We start from the raw sequence: 25,798 nt of genomic DNA, 5'->3' as shown, positions 1-25,798 counted from the left end.
CGCCCCCGCCGCTACCGCCGCCGCCGCTGCCGCTGCTCCGCCCGGGTCCCGGTGCGGCCCGGCCGGCCCGCGGGGTGCGGAGCCGAGGCCCGCGGCCGGCCGTATGAAGGACTGCGAGTACCAGCAAATCAGCCCCGGGGCTGCTCCACCGCCCGCCTCCCCCGGGGCGCGCCGCACTGGTCCTGCCGCGCCCCCCGGCCCGGGGCCCGGGCCCCCGCCAGCCGCCGCAGCCGAGCCGCGCTGGAGCGGCAGCGGGAGCGGGAGCGGGAGCATCGGCCGCCGCCCTCAGCGCAAGTGGGAGGTGTTCCCGGGCCGCAACCGCTTTTACTGCGGCGGCCGCCTCATGCTGGCCGGCCACGGCGGCGTCTTCGCGCTCACGCTGCTGCTCATCGTCGCCACCACCATCCTCTTCTTCGTCTTCGAGTGAGTTCCGCGGCGCCCCCGTTCCCGCCCCCTCCCGCGCGCATCCCCTGCCCCCGCTGCGGGGCGCTCCCCGCGCCTGCCCTTGGCTGGCACCGGACCTCTCCCTGCTCGGCTGGACGCCACCCGCCGGCACCTGCAGGCACCTCCCCGCCCTGCGGCTCCGCAGCTGGCGTTCTCCCCGGCGTTCTCCGGCTCTCGAATCTGCCCGGGGGCCGCTCCGCTCTCTGCATCTCTCTCTGCCCCTCCGCACTTCGCGGCCGCCCATTCTCTCTGGACATCCCACCTAGGCAGCCCGATCGGCCCCTCGTAGTCGCCTCTTCTCCGGCCTGGCCTCTGTACACCGTTCTTAAGCCCACACCTTCCTTGGCCGGCCTTTGCCCTCCCACGTATGTCCATGACCCAAGTCTGCTTTCTCCGAAGCTAGGCATCCTCGGTGGATAGATCGCATAATCCTCACTTATCCCCAGAATCGGCTCCTGCCTTCTTCCCTCGGGACCCTAAGCGTCTCCTGGGTCATTATTTATTTGTATCCTTTCCTGACGACTGAATTTCCTCGGTATCCTTTGGGCTGTGTACTTTCATCACTGGTTTCCCAGCCAACTTCTTCCTTCCTTTGGGGTCCCTCCCGGGTCATCTCTTTACTCTCAGTCCTGTCCCCAGCGTCCCCTCCTCCCCCATTGTTGCCCTGATCATAGAGGTGCCTCTCAGACCTCCCTGGCCCTCTCTAGCACCTTCCTTCCCTCCACCTCTCCTGGTTACCCAGAGACGGCAGGCCCTTGCTGGCTCCCCACTGCTCGACCTCCTGGCTCTTTCCCTTCTCATCCCACAGCATCTACAAGGAGTGCCAGGCTCTTGTTCTTTTCCGTTTCTTTCTGTGTTTAAGAACTTCACTGCAACAGCAGAGCTGGTTGGTTTCAGTCCCAGCTACCCATGGAGCTGACTCCAGCCCTGGGGGCAGCCATGTCACTTCTCAGCACCCCCATTTTCTCATCTTTCACCCTTTGAGATTGTTATGAGGGTGGCCTGAAGTCACCCGTATCAGTGTCTTAGCCAGAACCTCTTAATGCAAGCAGTTGCTCTTGTCTTCCCCAAAAAGACACTTCCTGAGTTCCTGCAGCCCTAAGGTAGCCACAGACTATCAGACCCCTGGTCCTTCTAACTGTCTGGGCAACCTCCGGTTTCCCCTTTGTAGCAAGGTGAGGACTTCCTACAAATCAGCTTCTCTCTTTCGCCTGGCCTTTTTGAGTCAGGCTAGTTTCACGATCATTTAATAAGCAGAAACTCTGGGTTTCCTCCGCCTGGTGGTTGGGCTATTGCTGATCTGCCTTTCTCAAGGCCAAGGTAGATTTGAAAGTGCCTTTCCCAATCCAGGCGGGTCCTCCGCTCAGTGGTGCAGCCAGGGCAGGAGGAAGCGGTGGCGTGCGGTGGCCCACAGTGGCCCTGTGACCCTGACGTATGGGATTCTGCAGTTCAGAAACAGGATCTTCTCTACACTGAGTAGGTGTCTCTCTGGTGCCAGATTTCTCCCAGAAGGTGAACGCGGGGACCTGTGGGCTTGGGAGAGTTCGTGAATCATCTTTGTCTCTGTTCCTCCTCCGTCGGGTGGTGGAGTTGCATTTGCATCCCCCCTGGACTGGCATGATGGGTATGTTGTGGGTGACAGTATTGGAGATCATACTCCCCAAGATCGCACTGGGAAAAGGGAAATGAGTTGGCTTCCTCAGGTCTTTGCTGCCTGAAGGATTTTGCTTCATTGTTTGGGACATTATGATGTAGGACTTGTAGCTTCTGCCCTGCCTCCCGTTTAACTCCACATTAGAGCAGAATCTTCCTGGCTCTGGGAGTAAGAGCCAGAGCCCTGAAAACTGGCTTCCCCTGTGCACTCCTTTCAGGCATATCAGCCTTGTTCGCTTGGACATCACAGGTAGGAGTCCCCTTCCTTTGCGTTTTAACTTCCGCTTTCCTCACTTCTCTTTGTGGACTGACAGTTACACACACATTGGTGGCTGTGCTCACCCAGGGTTGTGCTCTGCTTCCTTGTGGTGTTTGCATATGTGTTTCGAAGGGTCAAATATGTTCCTCGTGGTGCTTCCCTGCAGCTGCTCAGCGTGTGTGCAGGCACACTTGGCTGTGGAGCTTGCAGGTGAGGAGCTGGGGCCACACCTGTGCATGCGAGCAGCACTGAGGATCAGACTTACAAGGCAGGCACTTCTGTCACCAAACTATCCCTAGTCCCCTTCTTATTTAACTGTTTAAGGGTAATTTGTTTGGAGGTGCCAGGAATCAAACCCAGGGCTTCCTAAATCTGACACATGCACTCCACTGAGCTACCAGCCTTGCAGTTAGTTCCCTTCCTTTTGAGAGTCTCATGGCCCACTCCCACACCTTCTCCCATCCCTGGCTGTCCCTGTGACATAGTAAACCACTCCCTTCTCTCCAGTCCTGACTCACTGTTCTTTGAAGGTCTGACTATGTGACAGTAGCACTGTAATATTGTCGTCCCGTTGTTCATCGATTTGCTCGAGCAGGCACCAGTAACGTCTCCATTGTGAGACATGTTACTGTTTTTGGTGTATCAAATACGCCACGGGTAGCTTGCCAGGCTCTGCCATGTGGGCAGGATACTCTCGGTTGCTTGCCGGGTTCTTCGAGAGGGATGGAAGACTCGAACCTGGGTTGGCCACATGCAAGGCAAACACCCTACCTGCTATGCTACATGTGACAGTACTATCTGTAGTTTTCAGTAATTTCTTCCTTGTCTTTGTTTGTTTGTTTCTTTTTGGTTCATGCTCAGTGATGCTCTGGGCTTACTCCTGTTCTGTTCTCAGGGATCATGATGCCTAACTCTTAGATGGGCTCAGGGGACCATATGGGATGCCGGGGATCCAGCCTGGATTGGCCGCATGCAAGCACCCTACCCACTGTACTATTGCTCCAGCCTCTCTTCCTGTTTTTTTCTCCGGGAGAGCAGGACTTTTTTTCCTTGCTGCCATGTCTTTAGTGCCTGGGACAGGGTGTGAGTGTTGTAGGTACTCAGTGCGTAATTTGTCCAGTGAATGAATAGAGTTCATTTGCTGAAACCAGGAGACCAGTCTAACCAATAACTGACCGCAGCTCTGGCTGTGGGGCTCAGGTCCGCATCAGTAAAATCGGGGCTAGGACTCAGGTTTTCTTAAGGTTCTCTGCAAGTCTCAGGATTCAAGTTATTAGTGTGCAAGATATCTGGCTGCGCCTAACTGGTTAAGTTGCCATGTGAGGGACAAGGAGGACTTGAGACATTCAGCCAGGGACCATGGAGACATTGGAGTGGAATGTGGCCCATTTAGAGTCATTGGCCTTGTTTACTCCTGAGGGAAGGACCTATGTGGAGGCAGCTCCCCTGATAGTAGTGGCTCTTCAGGGAAGCTGGAGGTGCCTAGGCTTTCCTGGTCACCACTGTGCTGGCTCCAAGAACTTCAGCTGAGTTGGCCTCCTCGAGCCCTCCAGGTGCCACAGGCGCTTGGAGGGGAAGCAGTATGGGCCAATGACTAGAAGCCTGGGCAGCTTCTAGCTCAGACCTGCAGACACGCTGTTCTCCCAGCCAGCCTGGACTAGGGGCAGATGGAACTGATTCTGGGAGGTAGCCCCGGGGGGCAGTGCAGTGACTGAACTGTGTTCTCCGCTATAGTGCTCTTCACCTTCACCTGTTGGCCTGGATTTAGGTTGGGCCTTACCGCCTTCAGCCAGTCCTTCCCGACCCTGCTTTCATGCCACCCACCTGGCTCTTCTCTGTTCATAGCTATTTCCCTGGCTAGGTCATGAGCTTCATTGGAGAACAGTTCCCTGCCATTATTCCTGTTGTCTGTGGGAGGTATTGCCCTGAAGGAAGAAGACAGTATAATATTTGTGGAGTGTGTGACTGAATAATTGAACATTGTCATGAATGGTTCAAGTGACAATGCAATTAATTGGCGGTAACTGCCAGAAGCTCTCGGTTAGAGAAATGCTCAGTGAAAGGGTTAAGGGTGCTGGGATCTCTCTGCCATGGGAAGCACAGGGGTCAGTTCGTGATGTCTGCTGTAGTTGCTGTGGGGGATATTGCTGCCCCAGAGGCTGTATTCAAGATTGCGGCCCTGGTTACTGGTGTACCACCTTGTCTAGTCCTGTAGCCCTGTGTCCCTGTGTCTTTAGGGCATCTCTCACTTCTCTCTCCCTTTCTCCAACTAGCTGTCCCTTTCTGGCCCATCATCTGACCCCTGCCATCCCTGTCATCGCTGCCATCCTTTTCTTCTTCGTCATGAGCTGCCTGCTGCAGACAAGTTTCACCGACCCTGGAATCCTGCCTCGGGCCACCGTCTACGAGGCAGCAGCCCTGGAGAAGCAGATAGGTGAGGCTCTGCTCCAGCCAGACCGGGTCTCCCAACTCTGCATCCTTGGCTTGAAGAGAGCTCTGCTGCTCTCTTCCCACCCTCTGCCAGGAACGGGGTACGGGAGCGGGTTAGCCTGATGTTGACCCCAGAGTGGCGGAGACAGATGACAGATGAGCCCTTCAGTGGGCACATCAGAAAATACTAGAAAGTGATGCCTGCTAACAGAGCTCTGGGTGCTTCTCAGGACAGTAAGCTTTTCCTAATGCTGATCTTATTCCCTTTCCCTATAATCCTACCAAGTATGCTGTTTTCCCACTGCTGAGGAATTTTATCACATCTCAGAGAAGTGAAGTAGATGGGGCAGATCTCACAGTGGAAGTGCAGTGAAACCCCAGGCAGCCCGACCTGAGTATCTAAACAGTCAGACACTATTCTTCGCTCACTACCAGACCTGTGTGCCAGATGTTTTTCTAGATGTTGGCACTGGACAAACCTGACTGTAATCCCTGCCCTCTTGTTGCTGACATTCCAGCAGGAGAAAAGGACAAAGAAGCAGTGAAACATCTGGGATGTCAGACATTATGATTTTGAAGGGCCGTTATGGTAGGCTTCCTAAGGAAGTGCCATCAGAGAAGGATGAGAGACTGTGCATCGTGGGTATGTAGGGAGGTGGGCTAGTTAGTGGAGGTATCAGAGGAGGCCTGGAGGAGGGGGCACTTGAGGTGACCCCCAGCTGGTGGTGGAGCCAGTAATCTGTAGTGTAGAAACAATAGCAGCAGGAAGACCAGCGTGGCCAGGGACAGCTTGTGCTCTCAAGAAACCCAGCTGTTCCCACCATCTCCCAGAGCTGTGTGGACTCCCCAAGGTGGCTGGGCCTGGGGCCTGGGCCTTAGTCTCAGCTTGCTCTGCCCCAGCAAAGAAGTGACATGGTTGTTTGCACACCTCAGGGGGTTCTGGTGTGTGGTTGGCTCCTTCATGCAATAGCGTGGCTTTGTGGCTTTGAAGCAGGCCCAGCTTTCCTGAAGCGCCCAGTGCCTGTAAAGGTCAGCATCGCAGCCGCCCTGCTGGAGGCCAGTCCAGGAATTCTCTGAGCAGACTGGCGGTGGGGTGGGGGGTGGGGGGCAGGAGGGGGTGGGCGGTTTCCTGGCTCTCTTCTGCTCCCTCCTGCTCAGCCACACACTGGGGTGCTCTCTCCTGCCTGCCTGCCCCCTCACACATCTAGCCGTGCAGCCTGGCAACAGGGGGCTGAATGGCAGCCTCCAGGTGGCGCTGTGATGAAGCAGGAGCATTACCTGGCCCCCCAGGACTGCTGGCCTCCTATGAGCTATTTGGGTGATCCCTGAGGTTTGAGGAGCATTTGGTGGTATCCTAAATGTTTCCCATCCTTTACCCCGCAAATCCTCAAACCAGCTCAGCTGCAGATGCAGAAACTCCTGTTAGGAGTCAGAGTGTGCCCCCTGATTCCCACATCCCATGATTTCTCCTTGAGATGAGAAACAAGACATAACCTAAATCCATTTTTTTGGGGGGGGTGTGGGTGAGGGATGGGGAGTGTGATTTGGGGCCCCACCTAAGTGGTGCTCAGGAGCTGATCCTGACTCTGCTCAGGAGTGACCCCTGGTGGTACTCGGGGGGAGACTCAAACCTGGGCTCGTACATGCAAAGGATGTGCTCTGTCTTCTGTAAGCTCTTAGAAGTTTTTGTTTTGTTTTCTTTTTGAGTCACATCCCACTGTGCTCAGAGCTTACTCCTGACTCTGTGCTCAGAGATCACTGCTGCTGTGTGGTACTGGGGATTGAACCCAGGTTGGCCACATGCAAAGACAAACTATCTTTCTGGCCCCCGGAATTTAAATTGTTTGTTTCTTTTAGAGCCATAGCTGGTAGTCTATGGGGCTTCTCCAAGCTTGTGCTTCTGACAGTGCTCAGGAGATCATGCGGTGCCAGGGATTGAACCTGGGTCACCCGGTACTATCTCTCTGACCCCTGTAGTCAGTCTCTTAGGACCTTGAAGGTCAGGGTCAAACAAAGACTTCCTTTTGAGAGCAGTTGCCAAGCCTGCACAGTGGCATCTTTGTGGCCTTTGAATTCTCAAATGAATGGGAGCCAGAATAGAGGGTGCAGCCAGGAGGCTTCCGATCAGAGTGAAACGGACTTTCTTGAAAAGGACTGAGGTCATGGAGTCTTTCTGAGAAGACGGGAGCTTGTTCTGAATTGGGCGGTAGTGTTCTTATGAAGGGAGGCAGCTTGCCTGGGCCCCAGCCCTTGCAGGCAACGGAACCACTCAGACCCAGCAGTTTCCCATCTGTGAGGACGCAGGTGGGGGTGACCAGATACACCCCCACCCCCATCTCCCCAGGTCTGTCCCTGTATCCACACTGCAAATCCTTTTTCATGGGCCATTAATCCCTGAGTTGCAGACAGGCCAGTCAGTTGGTCGCCCTGGGCTGAAACCCTGACTTCATAGCTGCTACCCCCTCTAGGGCCACACAAAGGTCCACAGTTCTGGGCAGTGTGGAAAAGAGTTAAAGGCAGAAACATTGTCCCCAAGAAATTCCAGGTGTGATTCTGGGGCCCACCAGAAACCTCAAATCCAACACCACACACCTAGACAGTTAATAGCTCACAGGAAGCACCCAAAGGTCACCCCACACCAGCTCACTAACCACATCCTGCTGGTGTCCAGGAAGTCTCCCTCAGGCTCTGCTGACACCTCCTGCCCCAGCAGACCTGCCTCTTTTCTACCTGAATTGGCTCAGGGTTTGGCTAACCAGGCCCCAATATCTGGTCTCTTCCTCTGAGCAGACTTTTCTCTCCCAGGTTTTTTGTTTGTTTGTTTGTTTGTTTTAATTTATTCTTTTATCGAATCACCATGTGGAAAGTTGCAAAGCTTTCAGGTTTAAGTCTCAGTTATACAGTGCTCGAACACCCATCCCTTCACCAGTGCACATATTCCACCACCAAGAATCACAGTATACCTCCCCCACCCGCCCCCTCACCTCCCCAGCCCCTCACCCCGCCTGTGTAACTGATAAATTTCACTTTACTTTCACTTTACTTTGATTACATTCAGTATTTTAACAAAAAAACTCACTATTATTGTTTGGAGTTTCTCCCCCCTAAAGTCGGACCTGCTGAAAAGGAAGCATTTAATAATTTGTTTTCCATTGCTGTCTCTCCCATGTTTGTCCCTGGCCTTCCTTAGCTCAGCACCATTTCCCAAAACTCTAGTAGTGGCATATTCTTCCATGATTGTTGCTCTCTTCTCCATCTCATTTTGTTTTTCGTGTGGGAGTCATGCCTAGTGGTGCCAGGGGCATGACTGACTCCTGACTCTGTGTTCGGAGGACCATGTAGTACTGGGGATTAAACCCCGGCCTCCTACATGCAAAGCAGGCACTGTTGAACTAGCTCTGTAGCCCTTTTGTTGCTTACTTGAATACTCCTTCCGGCCCCATCCCACTTAGTGCCTCTGTGTTCCTGTGGTATTTGAGTAAGAAATGCTTCTCACTGGCGGCTGGAGCAATAGTATCATGGGTAACGCATGTGGCCAATGTAGGTTCGATCCCCAGCAACCCATATGACTCCCCAAGTGCCACCAGGAGTGATACCCTGAGCACAGAGCCAGGGGACCTGAGCACAATTAGGTATCATTCCAAAATAAAATAAAAAAAAATACTTTTAATTGACTGTATTTGGATTAGTCCTTCATGTTGTATTATCTCTAATTCGTATCAAGATGATACAAATTTACAAGGTGATTTTGGTGCCCAGTGAGAAAACAGAGACTCAGATCACAAAATCACAAAGCTTGCTAAAGAGTCCCAGGTTTCAAAATGAGAATGAGGGTCGGGAAGCTGGGGGTGATAGCTCACGGAAGAGAGCATGGGCCTTGCATGCTCACAGCTTCCAGTCTGATCCTTGGCACCATGTGGTCCTCTGCACTGCCCAACCTGCCCTGAAATTAGAGCATGGCTTGGGGTGACCATGCTCACCACCCCCATAGCCTCTCCAGCAGGAGTAACCCCTGTGTTCAATAAATCAGGGGGCCAGGGAGACAGCTCAGTGGGCTAGAACACAAATGACCCAGACTTGATCCTTGGCACTGCACGGTTCCCTGAGTACCACACTGAAAGTAGTCCCAGAGCATTGCCCCCCGCCACACCCCCCAAAAAACCCCTGTGATCCAATTGATCCCAGGGTCACTGCGTTTGACTCACCCGGTCTTTTTCTCTAGCTGTAGAGAGATCACCTCTTCCACCGTGCCCTCAGCCCACTTTTCCCATATTCCTGGCTACAGGAGGGCGCTGTGATCCCTGAGTGTGTAGAGAGTGGCCCAGCACTCAGAGCCCGGCCACTCTGGCTGGCCTTGATTTGGCCTGAAAACTGAGGAGACTCCAGCCTTGCCACTGTTTTCCACATGATTGGTGACAACAGAAGAGCTTGGATCAGAACCCAAGAGTCAGTGGAGAACCTTCTCAGCAGCTTCTGGCCCCCCAGGCTGCTCATGGCCACTTGCACTGGGCTCAGCCTCCCTGCCAGAATTTGATGGCGGAGGACTTGCCTGGCCTTTCCAGCAGGCACTGGTGCGGTGGGAAGACACACATGCCTGTGTAAGAGGAAGGTGTGGGGAAGTTAGTTGCTTCTGTCCACCATAGAACAAGCACAGGAAGAACTCCATAGAAAAGAGGAGTTTTACCAAAACAAACAAAATAAAAACACAAGAGTTGGGGGGGCGGGCAGAGAGATAGTATAGTGGGTAGGGAGCTGGCCTTGCACACAACCAACCCAGATTCAATCCCCAGCATCCCATATGGTCCCCTAAGCTCTATTGAGAATAATTCATGAGTTCAGAGCCAAAAGTTATCCCTGAGCACCACTGGGTGTGGCCCCAAAACAAAACAAAACAAAAAGTGTTTTGGGGTGACATAGTAGAAGCTGTGAAGGACGTCCACCAGCCCAGACTGGAGAACAGCTTCAAAGAGAAGGAGTAGAGGGGCTAGTTTTATGCCCAGCAGAGATGGAGTGACCTAATACATTCTGGGTCTACAGAATTATACGAATTCTGGTAGTTTTTCTGGAAACTCCTGCATATTCACGAGGGAGAGAGTGAAGCGTGCATGCAGTTGGGTTTTTACTGCGCAGTCTCCACTGGCCAGCCAGAGAGCCTTGGGCTCTTGTCAGTGCAAAAATGTTCTTAAGATTCCACTGTGTCCAGTCAGAGCCAACAGAATGCAACAGGGCAGCTTCTCCCTGGGAGAGGCCGTCACACCCTCCAAACTGCAAGCCTCAGGCTAGTCTGCCTGAGCTTTTCCTAACCCCAGAGTCATTTCAAATGTTGGGATTTGGGGAAGGGAGAGAGAGGCTTCTCACAGCTGTCCAGAGAGGAGGACCCTTGCCCTCATTCTTCTGGCCCAGGACTTGGGTAGCCCATCAGGAAGGGCCACCCAAAGTTATTAGAGGGGTGTCTCTTCACTTCCTGGGAAGAGCCTGAAGCAGGAAGAGCTCAGAGGAGACCCTCTGTGCCCTTAAGCAGGGTGATGTGTCTTCACCGGTGTTCCTCTCTGCACTTAATAGATGCCATCCGAATAAGGTGAGCACAGATGTGGCTGTCTGTATACTTGTCCCCTTAGTCCCTTACTCCTCACCCATCTGCCACCCACAGGCCTTGGCCGGGTTGTGCTCATATTTGAAGGAAGGAACAAATGAAGGCTTGGAAAGACAAGGATTCTCATGTTAGCACCTCCGATTGAAGTCGGCTTCTGCCGCTCTCCGAAGTGGGCCTCGCCCTTGCCCAGCCCAGAGCTCTCAGTGGACAAGCCAGGATTCTCTATTTCTGTTTGTTTTCCGGTGACGGGGCAAGGCAAGTGTTGTGCCCCTGAGCCACATCTCCAGCCAATGCCAGTACTCAGGGCTTGCATCTGACTCTGCACTCAGAGATCACTCTTAGTGTAAGGAGCTCATATGGGGTGACGGGGATCAAACCAGGTCAGCCGCAGGCAAGGCAAGCACCTTGCACTCCAGCCCCAATGTCAGTAGACTTTGTTCTTTTGTTTTGATTTTGGGCCACACCCTTTGGTGCTCAGGGCTTACTCCTCACTCTGTGCCCTGGAGTCCTTCCTGGAGGGGACAGTATAAGGTGCTGGCGATTGAACCCATGCAACTGTGTGTGAGGCAAGCACCCTACCTGCTGTACCATCACTCCGACCCAATGTCAGTATTCTTTGACGTGTTTTGTTCTTGATTTTGTTTTTCTGTTGGAATATAAGAGACTCGGGGGGGCCAGAGAAGTAGCTTAGTGGGGCGAGCCCCACCTGGCATGGCCCTCCCCCCACCAAATAAAAGAGCTTAAGAAACTGGAGAGCCTTGAGCCTTATGGTCAGGAGTGGCAGGTGGGCTTGCTGTGGGCGCCAGCAGGCTGCCTTGGTGGGAGAGTTGGGTAGACAGGAGGCTTCGAGACGGAGCAGTGACCGGTCAGCGCTGCTGCTCCTGCTTTGGGCCAGCTGCTTGTTCTCTCCCCATGTGGGGCTCTGCCTCTGCCATGGTACCCCTGCAGGGCCTCGTGTGACCTACTTAGGGCGCTGTCCTCCAGCCAGCCTCTGGGTGGCCCCTGCCCTGCGCTGCCTGAGGGAACGCTGTGCAGTGCTTCACTTCCCCTTTCCCAGACTGCTGGAGGGGAGGAAGTTTCTTCCCTTCTGGCTGCCCACACGTCAGAACCTGCTGGGCTGAGTCCCTCCTGCCTGATGGACAGGGCCTTTGTGACTCCCTGAGAGTTCCAGAAACTTCTCCCTGTCCTGAAGAGTCTCTGACGGCCTGTCACTAAGGGGGCTGTGTTCCGAAGGTATTTTCCTAAGTCAGTTGGCTGGGCTACTCGTAGATCCCACCAAGTTTTCTGTGAAACTCCACAGTGGCTAGTATTTAGTAAGCTCTTGTCTGGTTCAACTCACAAAGCTCATGTGAGGAACTCTCACCTAATCCTCCTGATGGCACTAGGAGAGTTACAGTGCTTTTTTTTCCCCCCCTCAGAAAAGGGTTTCCAGAATTTGTGTGACTTGGCCCATCTCACATTGCTTCTAGGTGGTTAGGTCCGAATCCATACTCATCTGTTTGGTCTGGCTCAAAAGCCCAGGCCCAGGCCTGGGAGATAGCAGGGCCGGGAGCTGGAACCCCATGGAGTCTGGCAGGATTCCGGCCTGGGTTTGGAACAGCACCGTCAGCTGGGAAGCAGCTGGCCTGTCAGTGGAACAGTTAGGGGTGTCCCAGAGCAGCTTCTGCCCTGACCTCGCCCTAGAGGTTCAAACTCATCTCTGTTTTACAGATGGGAAACTGAGGCTCTAAGAGGTGGGAAGACTTCCTTAAAGGGCAGTTAAAGTAGTAACAAAACCAGGGGCTGGAGCGATAGCACAGCGGGTAGGGCGTTTCCCAGCGGGTTCGATTCCCAGCATCCCATATGGTCCCCTGAGCACCGCCAGGAGTAATTCCTGAGTGCAGAGCCAGGAGTAACCCCTGTGCATTGCCAGGTGTGACCCAAAAAGCAAAAAAAAAAAAAAGAAAAAGAAAAAAAAAAGTAGTAACAAAACCAGGATTCAGACCCCATGTTCTGAGACTCCAGAACTGCTCTCTGCCTTCCTGCCCATGAAAACAGCTACGAGTGAGCACTTATACCAAATGACAATTCATTGTTCTACTCATCTGCCCTTTTGTGGGGATGGGGTGAGGGGAGCATTGGGTTTTGTGGGGGGGCCACATCTGGCTCAGTGATCAGGGGTTGCTCATGGTGTTGCTTGGAAGACCAGGCAGTGCTGGGGTCAGACCCAGGCGTGCGCTCTGGGCTTCTCTTCTTCTTCTTTGACAGGGGTTATGCCAGACTCCCAGAGGTCAGCAGCTCCCCTGAGGTCCTCGTGGAAAGGCCAGGAATTGGGTTCCAGGCCTGCCTATGTGCAGACCTTTGTTCCGCTCCTGCCCAATTAAAGGCCCGGGACAGCTGCTGCTTCATGGAGTGTCATAGGAGAGACAGTGACCGCACACAGCTGTGATCACTCGGCCATGAACTCTGAGCTGTGTGTGACGCGCAAGAGCCCCTGAGGTGGATGTGGTTAGAGAAGCTGGTGGGGACCGGACAGGGCGGGCTGAGTCCTGGGGAGCAGAGCCTGGGTGGTCCAGGGCTTGGCGGTAGCAAAGGCAGTGGGAAGAGAGCAGAAACACAGGCCGGGCCCAGTTGTGGTAAAACAAGAAGTTTGCCCTTTATCTGATTTCTCAGAGGGGTTGAACTGGGAATAGATTCAGGAGAGCTGCTTACTTGATTTTCTAAAATTTAATTTTGCTGGTTTTGGGGCTCAGTGCTTACTCCAGGTTCATTTTGTTTAGTTTGGGGCCACACCTAGTGATGTTCAGGAGCTACTCCTGGCTTTGCGCCTAGAGATCACTCCTGGTGGTGCTCAGGGGACCATATTAGGTGCCAGGGCTCGAACCCAGGCCCGCCATGTGCAAGACAAGTCCCTTAACCCTTGTGCTCTCTGGTCCCTCAGGAAGGTTCTCTAGGAGGAATGTAGCAAAGTGTATGGGGCCGGAAGGCAGGAGGGCCGGGAGCAGGCAGTGTCGGGGAAGCGGTTTGGAGGTACAGCCTTATCTGAGCCGGGATACTGGGTGTGGAAGGTGCAGGCTCCTGAAGGAAGCATCTGTCCAGTTGCTTCTGACCCTAAAATGAACAAACAGACATCCTGGCCAGGCAGGAGAGGGAGAAGGACAACACTCCAGACAGGAGTCCCCTGTGTCTATGAGGCTTATGTGTGGGACCCTGGACAGATCTTCAGCCTCTTTGGACCAGTTTTCTTTTTCATTATAGAACCAAGACCAGGATGGAGAGATAGTGCAGTGGGGAGGGCACTTGTTTGCACGTGGCTGACTCTGGTTTGATCCTTGGCACCCCATTTGTTTCCCAAGCACTGCCCATTGTAATTCCTGAGTGTAGAGCGAGGAGTTACCCTTAGCATCATTCGGTGTGACCCCAAAGTGAACAAACAAACAAAAAACAAGAAAAAAAAAACAGACCATCAGCAGAGGCACATTTGTCAAGTGTGTATGTCAGGGCGGTTTGACACTCCGTGTTCTTTCCTCTATTGGGCTGTGCCATCAGCAGAAATCAGGAAGCAGGTAGGGGTGAATGACATCATGGGGCATTGGAAAGTTGACAAGACCTCCAGCCCTAGCTTTGAAACTTGGCTCCACATCCTGGCTCTGTCGCTTACTAGCTAGCCCAGTGTTTCCCAGCCTTCGGCCCAGGGCCCGCTTTTGACCTCATTTCCTTCCTGTGGCCTTCCTGTCCTACTGATTGGTCCCTTAGTCTTATGCCATAACCTCCCACCACCACCACCAAATTTTGCAATTCACAATAGTGGCCCCCTTGGGACAGCCTTGGGCACACAAGGGTGCATGTGGCCCCCAGCTGAAAAACGCAATGCTTGATGCTGAGGCCCATCATTTCACCTGAGAGAAAAGTCTCCTTAGCTGATCCCTGGAGACAGTGATGCCCCCACACCCCCCAAACCCTGTGGGCTATTGCAGCCCTAAAGGAGATGGTATTGTCTCTGTCCCCCGCCTCATCATTCTTTGAGCTCCTGGCAGTGCATATGCACACGTGGCTCTTTTACCTCCCCTCAAACAGAAGCATGGTCCCCTCCCAGCCCTCCTAGGAGGGGCTGCTCTAATCCCCCAATCAGTGACTGATGAGACAGAGACCCTGATGTGAACCTTTAGTCCAGCCTGGTCCAGCAAGTGTGTGTCATCAGGAGGCGGGGCCAGGCTCCTAGACACCTTTCCCCCTTGTACAGATGGGAGAGAAGTGGGGCTCAGAGACATTCAATTCACTCCAGACCCCACATCACTCAGTGGCTGAAGCAGGTTTCCACTCTCTGGAGCCTTCCACCCCGACCTTGTCTCCCCACCTTTTGCCTGACAATGGGTAGGGTTTGTTTGTTTTGTTTTGCTTTTTGTTTTGCTTTGTTTCGGGGAGCCACATCTGGCAGTGCTCAGGGGTTACTTTTGGTTCTGCACTCAGGGATCACTTCTGTGGGGCTTGGGTGACCATATGAAATGCTGGGATTGAACCCAGATTGACCGAATACAAGGCAAAAGCCCTGCCTGTTGTACTATCTATCCAGACCCCCACTGATTTCTTTCTTTCTAATGCTGAGGGGGGGGTGGACCAGATCAGTAGTACAGCAGGTAGGGCGTTTGCCTTGCACATGGCTGACCTAGGTTCAATTCTTGGCATCCCCATGTGGTCTCCCAGCACTGCCAGGAGTAATTCCTGAGTGCAGAGCTACAAGTAACTCCTGAACATTGCCAGGGGTCACCCCCTTCCCCCATAAAAAAGCCAAAAAAAAGATCTTCGGGGCTTAGCTCCTTTTTGAGGGAGTTTCCCAACTACTGGAGGCCCCTCCCAGCAGTTGGGGGATCTGTTCCTAGTGCAGGTGAGGGTGGGGTGGGGAAGTACACTGTCTCTGGTCCCTGGTCATGGCGCTGTGCTGAAGCTGATGGCAGAACGGCCTGGAATCATCAGAGGCAAATAGGCTGGGGCTACTCTCTGGGGAGGCAATTGTGGGGATCACATGACCATCCTGGGGGATGTTTAGAACTCTGCCAAGGAAACTGTACTCTGGAAGGCCCAGAGCCCCCAAGGGTAAAATCGTGGGTTTCCCCTTTGCCAGGTGTGGGTGCAGGTCCTGTTCCACTGGTACACAGCTGCACACTACTGACTGCAACCATTTCCTTTTTCTTACCATTTTGCCAAAGTCTAAGGGGCTTAGAAAAAAATGTAAAGCCTGACCTGTAAGGTGCTCGATGCTTGGCACACACGGTTTGCAAGCCCTGAGTTTGACCTTGGGCTCTACCTGGTCCCCTGAGCACCATCAGGTGTGAACCCAAAACAACGAAAATAGTGTAAATCTTGTGTTTCGTTGTTGAATGTTCACAAACTGAATGTAGCCCTTAAGTGACATTTGGTTTTGGTTTTGGTTTTGGTTTTTTTTTTTTTTTTTTTTGCTTTTTTTGAGCCACACCCAGTGATTCTCAGGGGTTACTCCTGGCTCTGTGCTTGGGAATTACTACTGGTGGTGCTCAGGGAACCATATAGGATGCTGGAGATTTAAGCCAGGTCAGCCATGTTCAAACAATAAGTGCCCTATCGGCTGTACTGTCACTCCAGCCCCAAGTTCCCTGACTTTCGATAAAGATCAGGAAGGGGCTCTTGTAGATGTCCTACATTCTAGATCTGATTGTTTCCCCAGAGTTGTTTCCTTGTTTTGTTTATTTCTGTCCTTTGGGCCCCGTGCTGCTCAGGGTTCTGTGCTTAGGGAGTCACTCCCAGGGGTGTCAGGAGTCAAGCCTGAAGCTTCCGTAGGCAGTCCATCGAGCTAGATCTCCACCTGTAGAGTGGTTTGCTTAGAAACTGGAATGTAGAGCTGGGCCTGCTCAGATGCGCGTGGCCCTCTCAGCCTTTCTGGTATTCTCCACAGCTTACCCCTGGCAGTGGAAGAATCCCTCACATTAAGCAGGGCTTGATGCTTGGCACGATGCTTGGCACACAGCAGGTGTCTGCAGGCAGTCCCCACTCTTCCCACTGTTCCAGCCTCAGGTGACCTTTTACCTCCCTGAAAGCAGTTTCTTTCAGTCCCTGGAAACGGTTTCTTTCAGGCTTCTCAGCCAAGGGACAGTGGCTCCCCCAAGCTGAGGCTCCTGGCCTTAGGCTGCCCTGGACACCTCCATCTTTCTCTTTCTCACCCCAGATAACACCGGCAGCTCCACGTACCGGCCTCCGCCTCGGACGCGGGAGGTGATGATCAACGGGCAGATGGTGAAACTAAAGTATTGCTTCACCTGCAAGATGTTCCGGCCGCCCCGGACCTCCCACTGCAGTGTCTGTGACAACTGTGTGGGTGAGTGGGAGATAGCGGGGAGCCCTGGGAGACATTCAGAGGGGAGGGGGCAAGAAGCCTGGGCACTCAGATTTGCTCTCTCTGTGTTAGGGACCTCAGAGCGGGCCTGTGAGCATGAACATTGGCATCTTATCATCAGATTTGTGGATTCCTTCCCCCGGCTCTGAAGGGCCCTGATGGGAGACTTCTCCCAGACTTCTGTTTGACCCTTAGTAGGCCCAGGATCCCAGGAAGCAGAGGCTGGAGCAGCAGCATTCTCTGAGTGTTTGGTTCCTCAGAATATTTCCCACCCAGGGGCCTGATCTGCAGGGAAGGAATCAAACCTGAGAGCTGAGGTTAAGCTGGTGAGGTGGAGAGGATGTTGCCAGTTCGGGCGCTGAGCTCCTGACACCCGGCTGTAGTGGTTGCTGGAGAGCTGAGGCTGTTTCTGTCCCATCCCTGTTCTCCAGAGGCCAGACAGCTCCAAGGAGGAGCCGGCATATGCCCCTGGGAGCGCGTCACCAGGGTGAAGCTGCAGGAGGACCAACTAGCTGAGCCATGGTGACTGAGCACCGTGGCCGGCAGTGAGCTCATGCGCCCACTCAGCGCTTCTCAGCAAGTAGCTGGGGAACACCCTGACGGCATCTGAAGGGTGACTCAGTGGGTGGCGCTCATCCCTGAGAACAGCCCCACCCAGCCCGGTGACCGCACAAGCCTTGGCCAGGGGCCTACTGCATCCTCCCAGGGGACTTTTCTCATCTATATGTGGTGATCCCACCCCAGAGCCATGGCTGCTGTGAGCTTGGGCCCCCAAGGCTGCTACTCCACCAGCTCCAGAGCCAGGCCGGAGATTGTCAGGTGATGTACCAAGTTCAGGGCAGCAAGCCAGCGGCCAGGAATTTTTTGTTGTTGTTTTTTTACTTTTTTGGGGGAAGAGACACCTGGTAATGCTCAGCAGTTACTCCTGGCTACTGACATTGCTTGGGGGACCCTATGGGATGCCAGGGATCGAACAGGTCAACTGTGTGCAAGCCCTACCTGCTGTACTATCACTCCAGCCCCTGAGCCAAGATTTCTTTGAGTCCCATCATAGTATCGGGAAGTGCTGATCCCTGGAGTTCAGCTCAATGTGAAGCCACACAGGCCCCCCTGAAGGAGCTTGCCCATGGCCAGGCCAGCCAGTGTAAATCAGCACATAAACACACTCACAGACAGCGTGCTGCCGAGGCTGAGTTCCCAGAGCACAGGTGCAGGCGCTGCTGGAGGAGACTCTCCTCAGGAGACCGGCGCAGGAGCAGGGAAGAGTGCGCAGGTGGGGGAACCCGCTGGCAAAGGTGTCCGAGGATCCGAGTGCGGGAAGGGAGGGAGGTGCCAGCTGTGACAGGAGGGGGTGACGCACCTTGGCTGGCTATAGGCCAAGCTGGCCCTGACTCTGCTCCCGCGGCCTCTTTCCAGAACGGTTCGACCATCACTGCCCCTGGGTGGGCAACTGTGTGGGGAGACGGAACTACCGCTTCTTCTATGCGTTTATTCTCTCCCTCTCCTTCCTGACGGCCTTCATCTTCACCTGTGTGGTCACCCACCTGACACTGCGTGAGTGGGGGTGAGGCTGGAGCGGGGCTGGTGGGGCAGGGGGCTGTGAGGGGACTGGCCCCCTGAGCTGTGCCCGCCCCCATTTCTTCCCCTCCAGGCTCTCAGAGAAGAGACTTCCTCTCCACTCTGAAGGAGACACCGGCGAGATATCCTTTGTGGGCTGTGGGTGCTGTGCTGGGAAGCCTCTTGGCCGTGCCCCTCACTCATCCTATAACTAGAGGGGGCTTTGTGGGAGACTTTCTTTTTTTTTTTTTTTATTTTTTTTATTTTTTTTTTTTGCTTTTTGGGTCACACCTGGCGATGCTCAGGGGTTACTCCTGGCTCTGCACTCAGGAATCACCCCTGGCGGTGCCCAGGGGACCATATGGGATGCTGGGATTCGAACCCGGGTCGGCCGCGTGCAAGGCAAACGCCCTACCCGCTGTGCTATCACTCCAGCCCCTGTGGGAGACTTTCTTCTTCTTTTTTTTTTTTTTTCTTTTTGGGTCACACCCAGCAATGCACAGAGGTTACTCCTGGCTCTGCACTCAGGAATCACCCCTGGCGGTGCTCAGGGGACCATATGGGATGCTGGGAATCAAACCCAGGTTGGCCGAGTGCAAGGCAAATGCCCTACCCGCTGTGCTATCGCTCCAGCCCTGTGGGGGAGACTGTCGAACCCCAATTTCCATCCATGGCTGTAGCTCAGCAGCAGAGGTCCCGGGGGTTTGAATCCCAGTTCTGCAGGACGGACATTAGGGCTCTGTCCCAGCCACAGTTCTTTCCTTTCCTTTCCTTCCCTTTCCCTTTCCCTTTCCCTTTCCCTTTCCCTTTCCCTTTCCCTTTCCCTTTCCCTTTCCCTTCCCTTCCCTTCCCTTCCCTTTCCTTTCCCACACCCCATGATGCTCAGGGTTTACTTCTGGTTCTGCACTCAGGTATTACTCCTGGCGATGCTTGGGGGACCATATGGGATTCCGGAGATCAAACCCGGGTTTGATGTGCAAGATGTGCAAGGCAAACGCCCTGCCCACTGTACTATCTCTCCGGCCCCCCAGCCACAGTTCTGTCTATCATCATTTTCCTGGATTCGTCCAGCCTGCCCTTGAGGGATCCCCAATCCCCTGACTAGCACCCAAGAGGTGATCCTGTTGTGAAGCAGTGACTAGGCCATAGGCAGGTCGCAGCTGGGTGCCTTCCCCGAGAAATAGCTGCACAAAGGCTGGGCCAGCAGGCGGGCCTCCCTGTCTCCAACAGTTCCTTGACTGCTACGCACTGTACTGGAGCTGGTGATCTGCTTCTTCTCCATCTGGTCCATCCTGGGCCTCTCAGGGTTTCACACTTACCTCGTCGCCTCCAACCTGACAACCAACGAAGATGTGAGTAGGGCTGCAGCAGCCCCCCTTCTAAATGCGATCCTCCGGGAGGCAGGCCAGGGCTCCATGGCGGGCCTCCCAGCACACTGAATCATGCACTGCAGGGTGGTGGGCTGCACAAGGAAGCTGTGCTTGCCTTCCAGGGCTCACGCTTGGATCTGGGCAATGCGGGTGGGCTTCTGAGGCCCACATCTGTCTCTGCCCTCAGCACGGGCTCCCAGGACCCCACAGAGGCAGCACCCCTGCCTGGAGCCATAGCCTGCCAGCTCGTTTACATTTCCAGTTCTTTCGCTTTCTTTGGGTCCTTCAGCTCTGAGGTGAAGGGACAGGGACTTTTTCTCTGCTAGTGGCTCAATGGTTTGTCCTGGGCCACACATTTGCCAGGTGAGAGCCAGGACATTTGCCCAGCGCTGTGGCTGAGGGTTCTGTGTCACCATACTGCACTGGCAGGCAAGTTAGGGTGTTTCTTTGGCATCCTTTTGGGGGGCTATGGGGAGATACAGCTCGCTGGCAGGGCTCCCACATGCATAACCTATTCCCCAGCCCTTGGATCCATCTCCCTGACCTCCTCCATATTCTCAGTAAGGAGGGTGGCCAGGCTACCACCTGCCCTCCCCCCATGCTGCCTTTCAGACCCACCACGAGCACAGTTTGAGAATTTGCTGTGTGCCCAGCCCTGGGCCAGATCTGACCACACCATAGAAAAGCAAGTGTATGTGTGGGGGTGGGAAGCAAGTGAGGGGCCAGAGTGGTAGTACAGTGGGCAGGGCGCTTGCCTTGCACGTGGCCAGCTGGGTTCAGTCCCCATCTCCAGTATGGTCCCCTGAACACTATCAGGAGTGATCCCTGAGTGCAGAATCAAGAATCAACCCCTGAGTACCACCGGGTACATCCCCTGAACAAAAAAAGCAAGTGAAGACATCTGTTCTGGCTTCTGTAGCCCATCTAAAAGACCCGTTCATAGGAGAAAATGTTTTCCTGGACCCCAGCCTGTTATTTTTGTGGAGGAAACAAATATGCCACATACACCGGGGGATGTAGTGCTGGGGATCAATACAGAAAAGGAAGTGGCCACAGTGCCTCCTGTCCATCCGGCCCGGGTCCTGCAGGATAGGCCCATCATAAGCAGAAAATGCTTGGAAAATGCCCAGTAAAACGGGATCCTTGACTGCTGAATGCCTCGGAGCAGCCTTCTCAAGCAGAGGGGCAGGCTTTCATCCAGCGCTCCCACAGAGCTGCTGGGTCCTTGGTATCACTGGGACAAGGGTTGAGACGCAAGTGGTGACATGAGCGGGGTCTGGCGTGGCTGTGAGTCGGTGGCAGGGCCGGAGTTCACCGCAGGCTGAGCCCTTGCCCCTGTCCCACTGCCCCTCTTAGGTGGCTGAACAGAGAAGGGCAGGGCGCACCCACAGGTTTTCCTCTGGCAGCTTCTCTCTCACTCTGTTCTTCAGTCCTGGCTTGGGCTCCTGGTCTCTGCTGGGTGGCCCTTGCGCCACGCAGCCTCCAACATCTTTACTATGTCCTGAATTTAAAATCTGCCCTATCAGAACTGGCTCCAGAATTCCTCAGTGTTCCCTGTCTCAAAGCCTCAGCCCTGGAAACATGTGTTGGAAGTAGGTGCCTGACCCAGACTTTCCTGCTTGCAGATCAAAGGCTCGTGGTCCAGCAAGAGGGGTGGTGAGGCCTCGGTCAATCCCTACAGCCATAAAAGTGTTATCACAAACTGCTGCTCCGTGCTCTGCGGCCCCCTACCTCCCAGGTAAGCTGAGGGAGCAGGCAGGGTCATGGTGCCCAGCCTGGCACACCTCTCTGAATTTTGGGTGTTTTCAGGTCTCTCCCAGTATCACACATGCCCTTAGATCTGAGCCCCAGCCTTCCTTGCTGAGAGCAGTCAAGGCATTTGTCCTGTGACAGAATTCTGTCCTTTAATTCTGTGTTCATTGTAGAAACAAGTCTCAAATATGAGCGTATGCGGTGGCACTGTACTCTTACTCCCCAGGGCTAAACACAGTTAATGTTTTGGCCAGGCTTGAGCAACACTTTCCTTCTGGTGCTGGTGCCCCAGACTCTAGAGGATGTTGCCATCTGCCTCGGCCCTGCTGGGACGTTCCCCTTCATCCTGGCACCAGGGGGCGCCAGAGCGCCAGAACGGATGTTAACTAGCCATGGACACTGGCTGCCCAGGATGCACGCCCCTGTCCTGGGAGAGAGGGAGGAGATGGGACAGTAGGAATCCTGACTGTCTCCTGATGCCCATTCCTCCTGCTTCTCCCTCCCCCGAAGCCTGGCTCCTTAACCATCTGACAGAAAGATGGGATGCTTTTATAGTGAGTAAATTCTGTAGCCAAAAGCAGTTGTCCAGAGTCCCTCTGGAAGGCAAGGGCCTTGTACCTCCCACAGATAGAAGGAAGCGCCTTTCTCCTCAGTCTCTCTAGGACTGGCACTTCCCTGGCCTCTGCCACGCAGCCCTGGCCGGGAGCTCTGGGGTCTGCAGGGCCCTCAGTGTCCCCCTATGTTTGTGTTTTGGAAGCCTGATTGACCGGAGGGGATTTGTGCAGTCCGACGCCATGTTGCCCTCGCCCGTTAGAAGCGACGAGCCCACCTTCGGAGCCAAGCCTGACGCCAGCATGGTAGGAGGCCACCCCTGATCCGGCTCAGTCCTTGCCGCCCGCTGGCCAGTCCACCCCTCTGCACTCAGCTGCTGGGATCCGCCCCGCACCGTCCAGGGGAGCAGAGCTGCCGACTCCAGTCTTGTCTTATTTATTTCCCACCCTGCGTGGCTTCCCCCCCTTCCTGCTCCTTGGCTGTACCCTCTGCTCCCGAAACCGGGGTCCTGTGGCCTGGGGCCTAGATCCCTTTAGGCAATGAGTGACAAGAGGGCAGAGCCCTGAGACCTCCCAGGGGACCATGCCAAGTCTTCCCTACAGCTACGGATGAATGGGACTCTGAGAGGGGTCCTGGCCCTGCCCAGCAGGATCCAAGGGGCAGCGCCTGATCTTTAGTGGTGGTCATTGTTCGTTCTTCCATGGTTTTGTGTTGTTTTTGGGGTTTGGTTTTTTCTGTCTGGACTTGCCCAGTTGGATAGAGCTGGGATTGCAAGTAGAAAGGCAGCATTGTTTGGGGCCGGAGTGATGGTGCAGCAGGTAGGGTATTTGCCTTGCACTTGGCCAACCCGGGTTTGATCACTGGCATTCCATGTGGTCCCCCGAGCCCTGCCAGGAATGATCCCTGAGTTAGAGCCAGGAGTAACCCCTGAGCAACATCGGGTGTGGCCCAGAAGCAAAAAGGCAGCATTGGGCAGAAGGAAGCAGCCAGCTGGGCCCCGGAAACTCAACTGCCGTGTGATCCTGGGTGGCACTCTAGGAAGGCCTGGCCTTACCCTCTCTCTGCCATGGAGGGCTCTCTGAGGGACCCCAGCCTAAACCCCCACCTCCTGCCCGAGTCAGGTCTGGGGGTAGGCATGTTTCGCTCAAGCCAGCAGTACTTGAAACGGGTCTGATGCTGGGTATTTTGCACAATTTTATAGACCTCTTTTCTACGTAGCATTTTTTAAATAGAAGAATTTAAAAAAAAAAAAGGATAAAAAGAAAAAAGCAGCCCCATTGCTCTCTGTGCAGTGCCAGGGGACGTGCTCTCAGTTGGTTTTAGTAAGTTTAGAACAAGAAGCCTCCTGGCTCTGGGCGCGGGTGCGTGTAAGAGCATGTGCGTGTGCGCGTGCCCTCTTGTGTGCGTGTGGCCGGCTCCCACCTCCCAGGGCTGCCCATCGTCCTCGAGTGGGAGCCAGCAGCAGTCACCGCCTGCGCCGTGGTGCAAGGAGCATTTAGTCAGGAGACCTCCATGCCCCTACCGAGCCCCCACCCTCCTCCGAGAACCAGTGACTCGGGACTCTGCCACCACTCCGCCTGCCCTCACTCCCTCACCACCCAAGCCCCAGGTTAGGCTTCCGGCTGGGACCTGCCCAGGCAGGCCAGGACTGGGTGTGGTGGATGGGGTAATGGCTGTGGAGAGCCGCTGCCTGACAGGCCACACCCCCCTCTGAGCGATGAGCATGACACCCAGTGCCAAGGCGAGGGGATGGGGCACCTTTGCCCCTGGGAGCTGCCCTCCAGAAGCAAGGGAGGAAGGGGCCGGGGTGGAGTGAGGGAATCTGGGCCAGACACAGGGCGCTCCTCGGCTGGGAGTTCTTCTAATCCTGTGTCAGAATGATGGGACACTGTCCCTCTGTCCACGGCCTTGCTAGTGGGATGGCTCCTCTTGCAGTGTCCCCTGTACCTTGGTCTGCCTTGTTCCTGAGGCCAGTAGGTCACACACCGCTTAGAAGTAGCCACAAAGGACCCCAGGCAATTAGGGTCCTCCTGGCAAGGCCGTAGTGGCCCCGGGAGGTGGGGAGCCAGCCTGAGGCAGTGATTCCCACGTCACTTCTATTTAAGCCAGTATTCTTGTTCTTGCTTGTAATAAAACTTTTGTTTTTAAGAGTTGATTTGCTTTGCTTTGGTTTTTCTTTGCTCTTCCTTTGCTGAAGCCCCAGCTGGCAGCCCTCAGTCCTCGCTGCCCAGCTCGCCCTCCCCCGGAGGCAGGCAAGCAGGCAGGCAGGCAGGCGGCACGGCGGAAGCTCACTCCTCAGGCAGAGCCATCTGCTGGAGGCCGAGTCGGGAGGTGCTGCAGGCTGTCCCCTCTTCTCTGCCTCAGAGACCTGGAGACCCCAGGTTCTTCCCTGCTGCCTTTCTCCTCTGACCCCTGTGACCCCCCAGTCTAAGTTTGAGAGCAAAGCCTCCCCGGCCCCACACCTGGGCAGCAGGGCCCAGCCAGACACCTCATAACCCTGGCCCACCTCTCTGGTATCTCCCCCAGGAGGACACCTGTCAGGATTTTGCCATCTCCTGCACAGCCTGAGGGCAGCTAACAGGCCTCTTGGCAAGGGTTAGCTGGTAAGACCGTGTCCCTCCCTGTCAGCCAGTGCTGCCCGTTTCCCCCACACACTGTCTCGTTCTCATCGCATGCCTCGCCCACCCGCCCTGTGGAGCCATTCATCTGTCCGGCGTGTGGTGTGGTGTGTGTGCTGGGGTGCAGGGCCCCCGGGCTCTCCTTGAGCCGAAAGATGGGGTGAGGGGTGGCAGCTCAGCTGCTCCGCACTGAGGAAGGAGCTTTCCTTAGTGCAGCGCTCGCGCCCAGCAGAAGGGAAGGGCAAGGTGGGGAGAGGGTGGTGGACCTGTCCTGGGGGGTCCTGTGGGCCGGGCCCAGTCACTCCTCTCTGTCCTGGCTTCCTCTCACCTGCCTGTTCTCTCTCCTGCTTTGTTGCCTGCTGCCCGAGCCTTGGCCCTTTTGTGGGAAAGAAAGAAGCAGGTGCTGGGGTGGCACCAGACCCCACTGGTCTTGCGTCTCTCCCCAATCCTGCTAACCCTCTCTCTTCTCCCCCTGTGCTTGCCTGTGGGATCTCCAGTGTGTGCGGGGGCTTAAGGACCTCCTGAGGACCGCCGCTCTCTGCCTGTCCAGGAGGGGCCTGGGGGGAGCCAGGCATCCGACACCCCCACCTGCCTAACCCGTGTCCCACCTGCCACCGTCTGTGCCTACAGGCTATGTCCCCAAGCCTGCCCCATGTGTGCTCTCTAGGGCCCCCCACCCCATAGGGACAGGGCCTGACCTCTGCCCCATGCCTGCTCATGCCCACCAGAGTGTAGAAAGCCATACCCACTGCACAGGGTGGGTCACAGATGCCGATGCGCGCGCGCCCGCCCGTCCCCATCCCCCTGCCGAGACTAAAGGTGTGGAGACTGGGAATCTTGCCTACAGCCCCCCGCGCCCCAGTCAGGCAGAGCCCCAGTCAAGCTGAGCAGGTTTCTTCAGGGGCTGTCTGGCTGGGTGGCCATGACGATGTCGATGACGCTGCTGAACAAGTTTGGTGACTGTTCTGAGTGCAGCTGGTCTGACACCGTTCCCACGGCCCCTCCGCCCCCACCATAAGAGTAGGCGGATGGAGGGAGGGTGCTGGCACCCTCTGCTCGGCTCTGAGGGACTGAGCTAGCGCCGACGGACAGCCTGATCTTCAGAGGAATAACCGGGCAAGCCCAGAAGTTTCGCTGAGCCCCTAGCTGGGGGCTGCTTGTCTGCTATCCTGTACCTTTATTTTTAAGCAAAATAAAGATTTCCTTCTTCTTGCCATATCCTTA

At 55.0% G+C, this 25,798-nt stretch overlaps 1 protein-coding gene across 3 annotated transcripts; it reads left to right on the top strand.

Annotated features, from left to right (window-relative positions):
• ZDHHC18 (zinc finger DHHC-type palmitoyltransferase 18) lies at positions 1 to 25,798 on the top strand. 3 transcript variants are annotated; one of them, XM_055139141.1, is made up of 10 exons: positions 1 to 423; positions 4,630 to 4,790; positions 16,558 to 16,707; positions 18,142 to 18,279; positions 18,377 to 18,425; positions 19,532 to 19,634; positions 21,278 to 21,390; positions 22,162 to 22,261; positions 24,483 to 24,559; positions 25,072 to 25,798. In XM_055139141.1, exons 1-9 carry the CDS (start codon positions 104 to 106, stop codon positions 24,522 to 24,524), a joined length of 1,176 nt encoding a protein of 391 aa, XP_054995116.1. In that variant the 5' UTR covers positions 1 to 103; the 3' UTR covers positions 24,525 to 24,559; positions 25,072 to 25,798. The 3 variants fall into 3 exon arrangements, with proteins under 3 accessions (XP_054995116.1, XP_054995115.1, XP_004603535.2); XM_055139140.1 differs by lacking the exon at positions 24,483 to 24,559; XM_004603478.2 differs by lacking the exons at positions 24,483 to 24,559; positions 25,072 to 25,798 and having other exon boundaries at positions 22,162 to 24,109.

Source organism: Sorex araneus, chromosome 5 (assembly GCF_027595985.1).
Source record: "Sorex araneus isolate mSorAra2 chromosome 5, mSorAra2.pri, whole genome shotgun sequence".
Classification (NCBI taxonomy): Eukaryota; Metazoa; Chordata; class Mammalia; order Eulipotyphla; family Soricidae; genus Sorex; species Sorex araneus.
The sequence above is the reverse complement of the archived record's forward strand: the minus strand, read 5'-3'. Positions and strand labels throughout refer to the sequence as shown.

What these genes read in the sequence shown, in the direction of transcription:
- ZDHHC18 (XM_055139140.1), top strand. Translation starts at nt 104, where the DNA reads ATGAAGGACTGCGAGTACCAGCAAATCAGCCCCGGGGCTGCTCCACCG. An exon ending in TGCGGCCCCCTACCTCCCAG is followed by an intron (nt 21,391 to 22,161) that starts GTAAGCTGAGGG and finishes GTGTTTTGGAAG; the next exon opens with CCTGATTGACCGGAGGGGAT. An exon ending in CCAAGCCTGACGCCAGCATG is followed by an intron (nt 22,262 to 25,071) that starts GTAGGAGGCCAC and finishes TGGGATCTCCAG; the next exon opens with TGTGTGCGGGGGCTTAAGGA.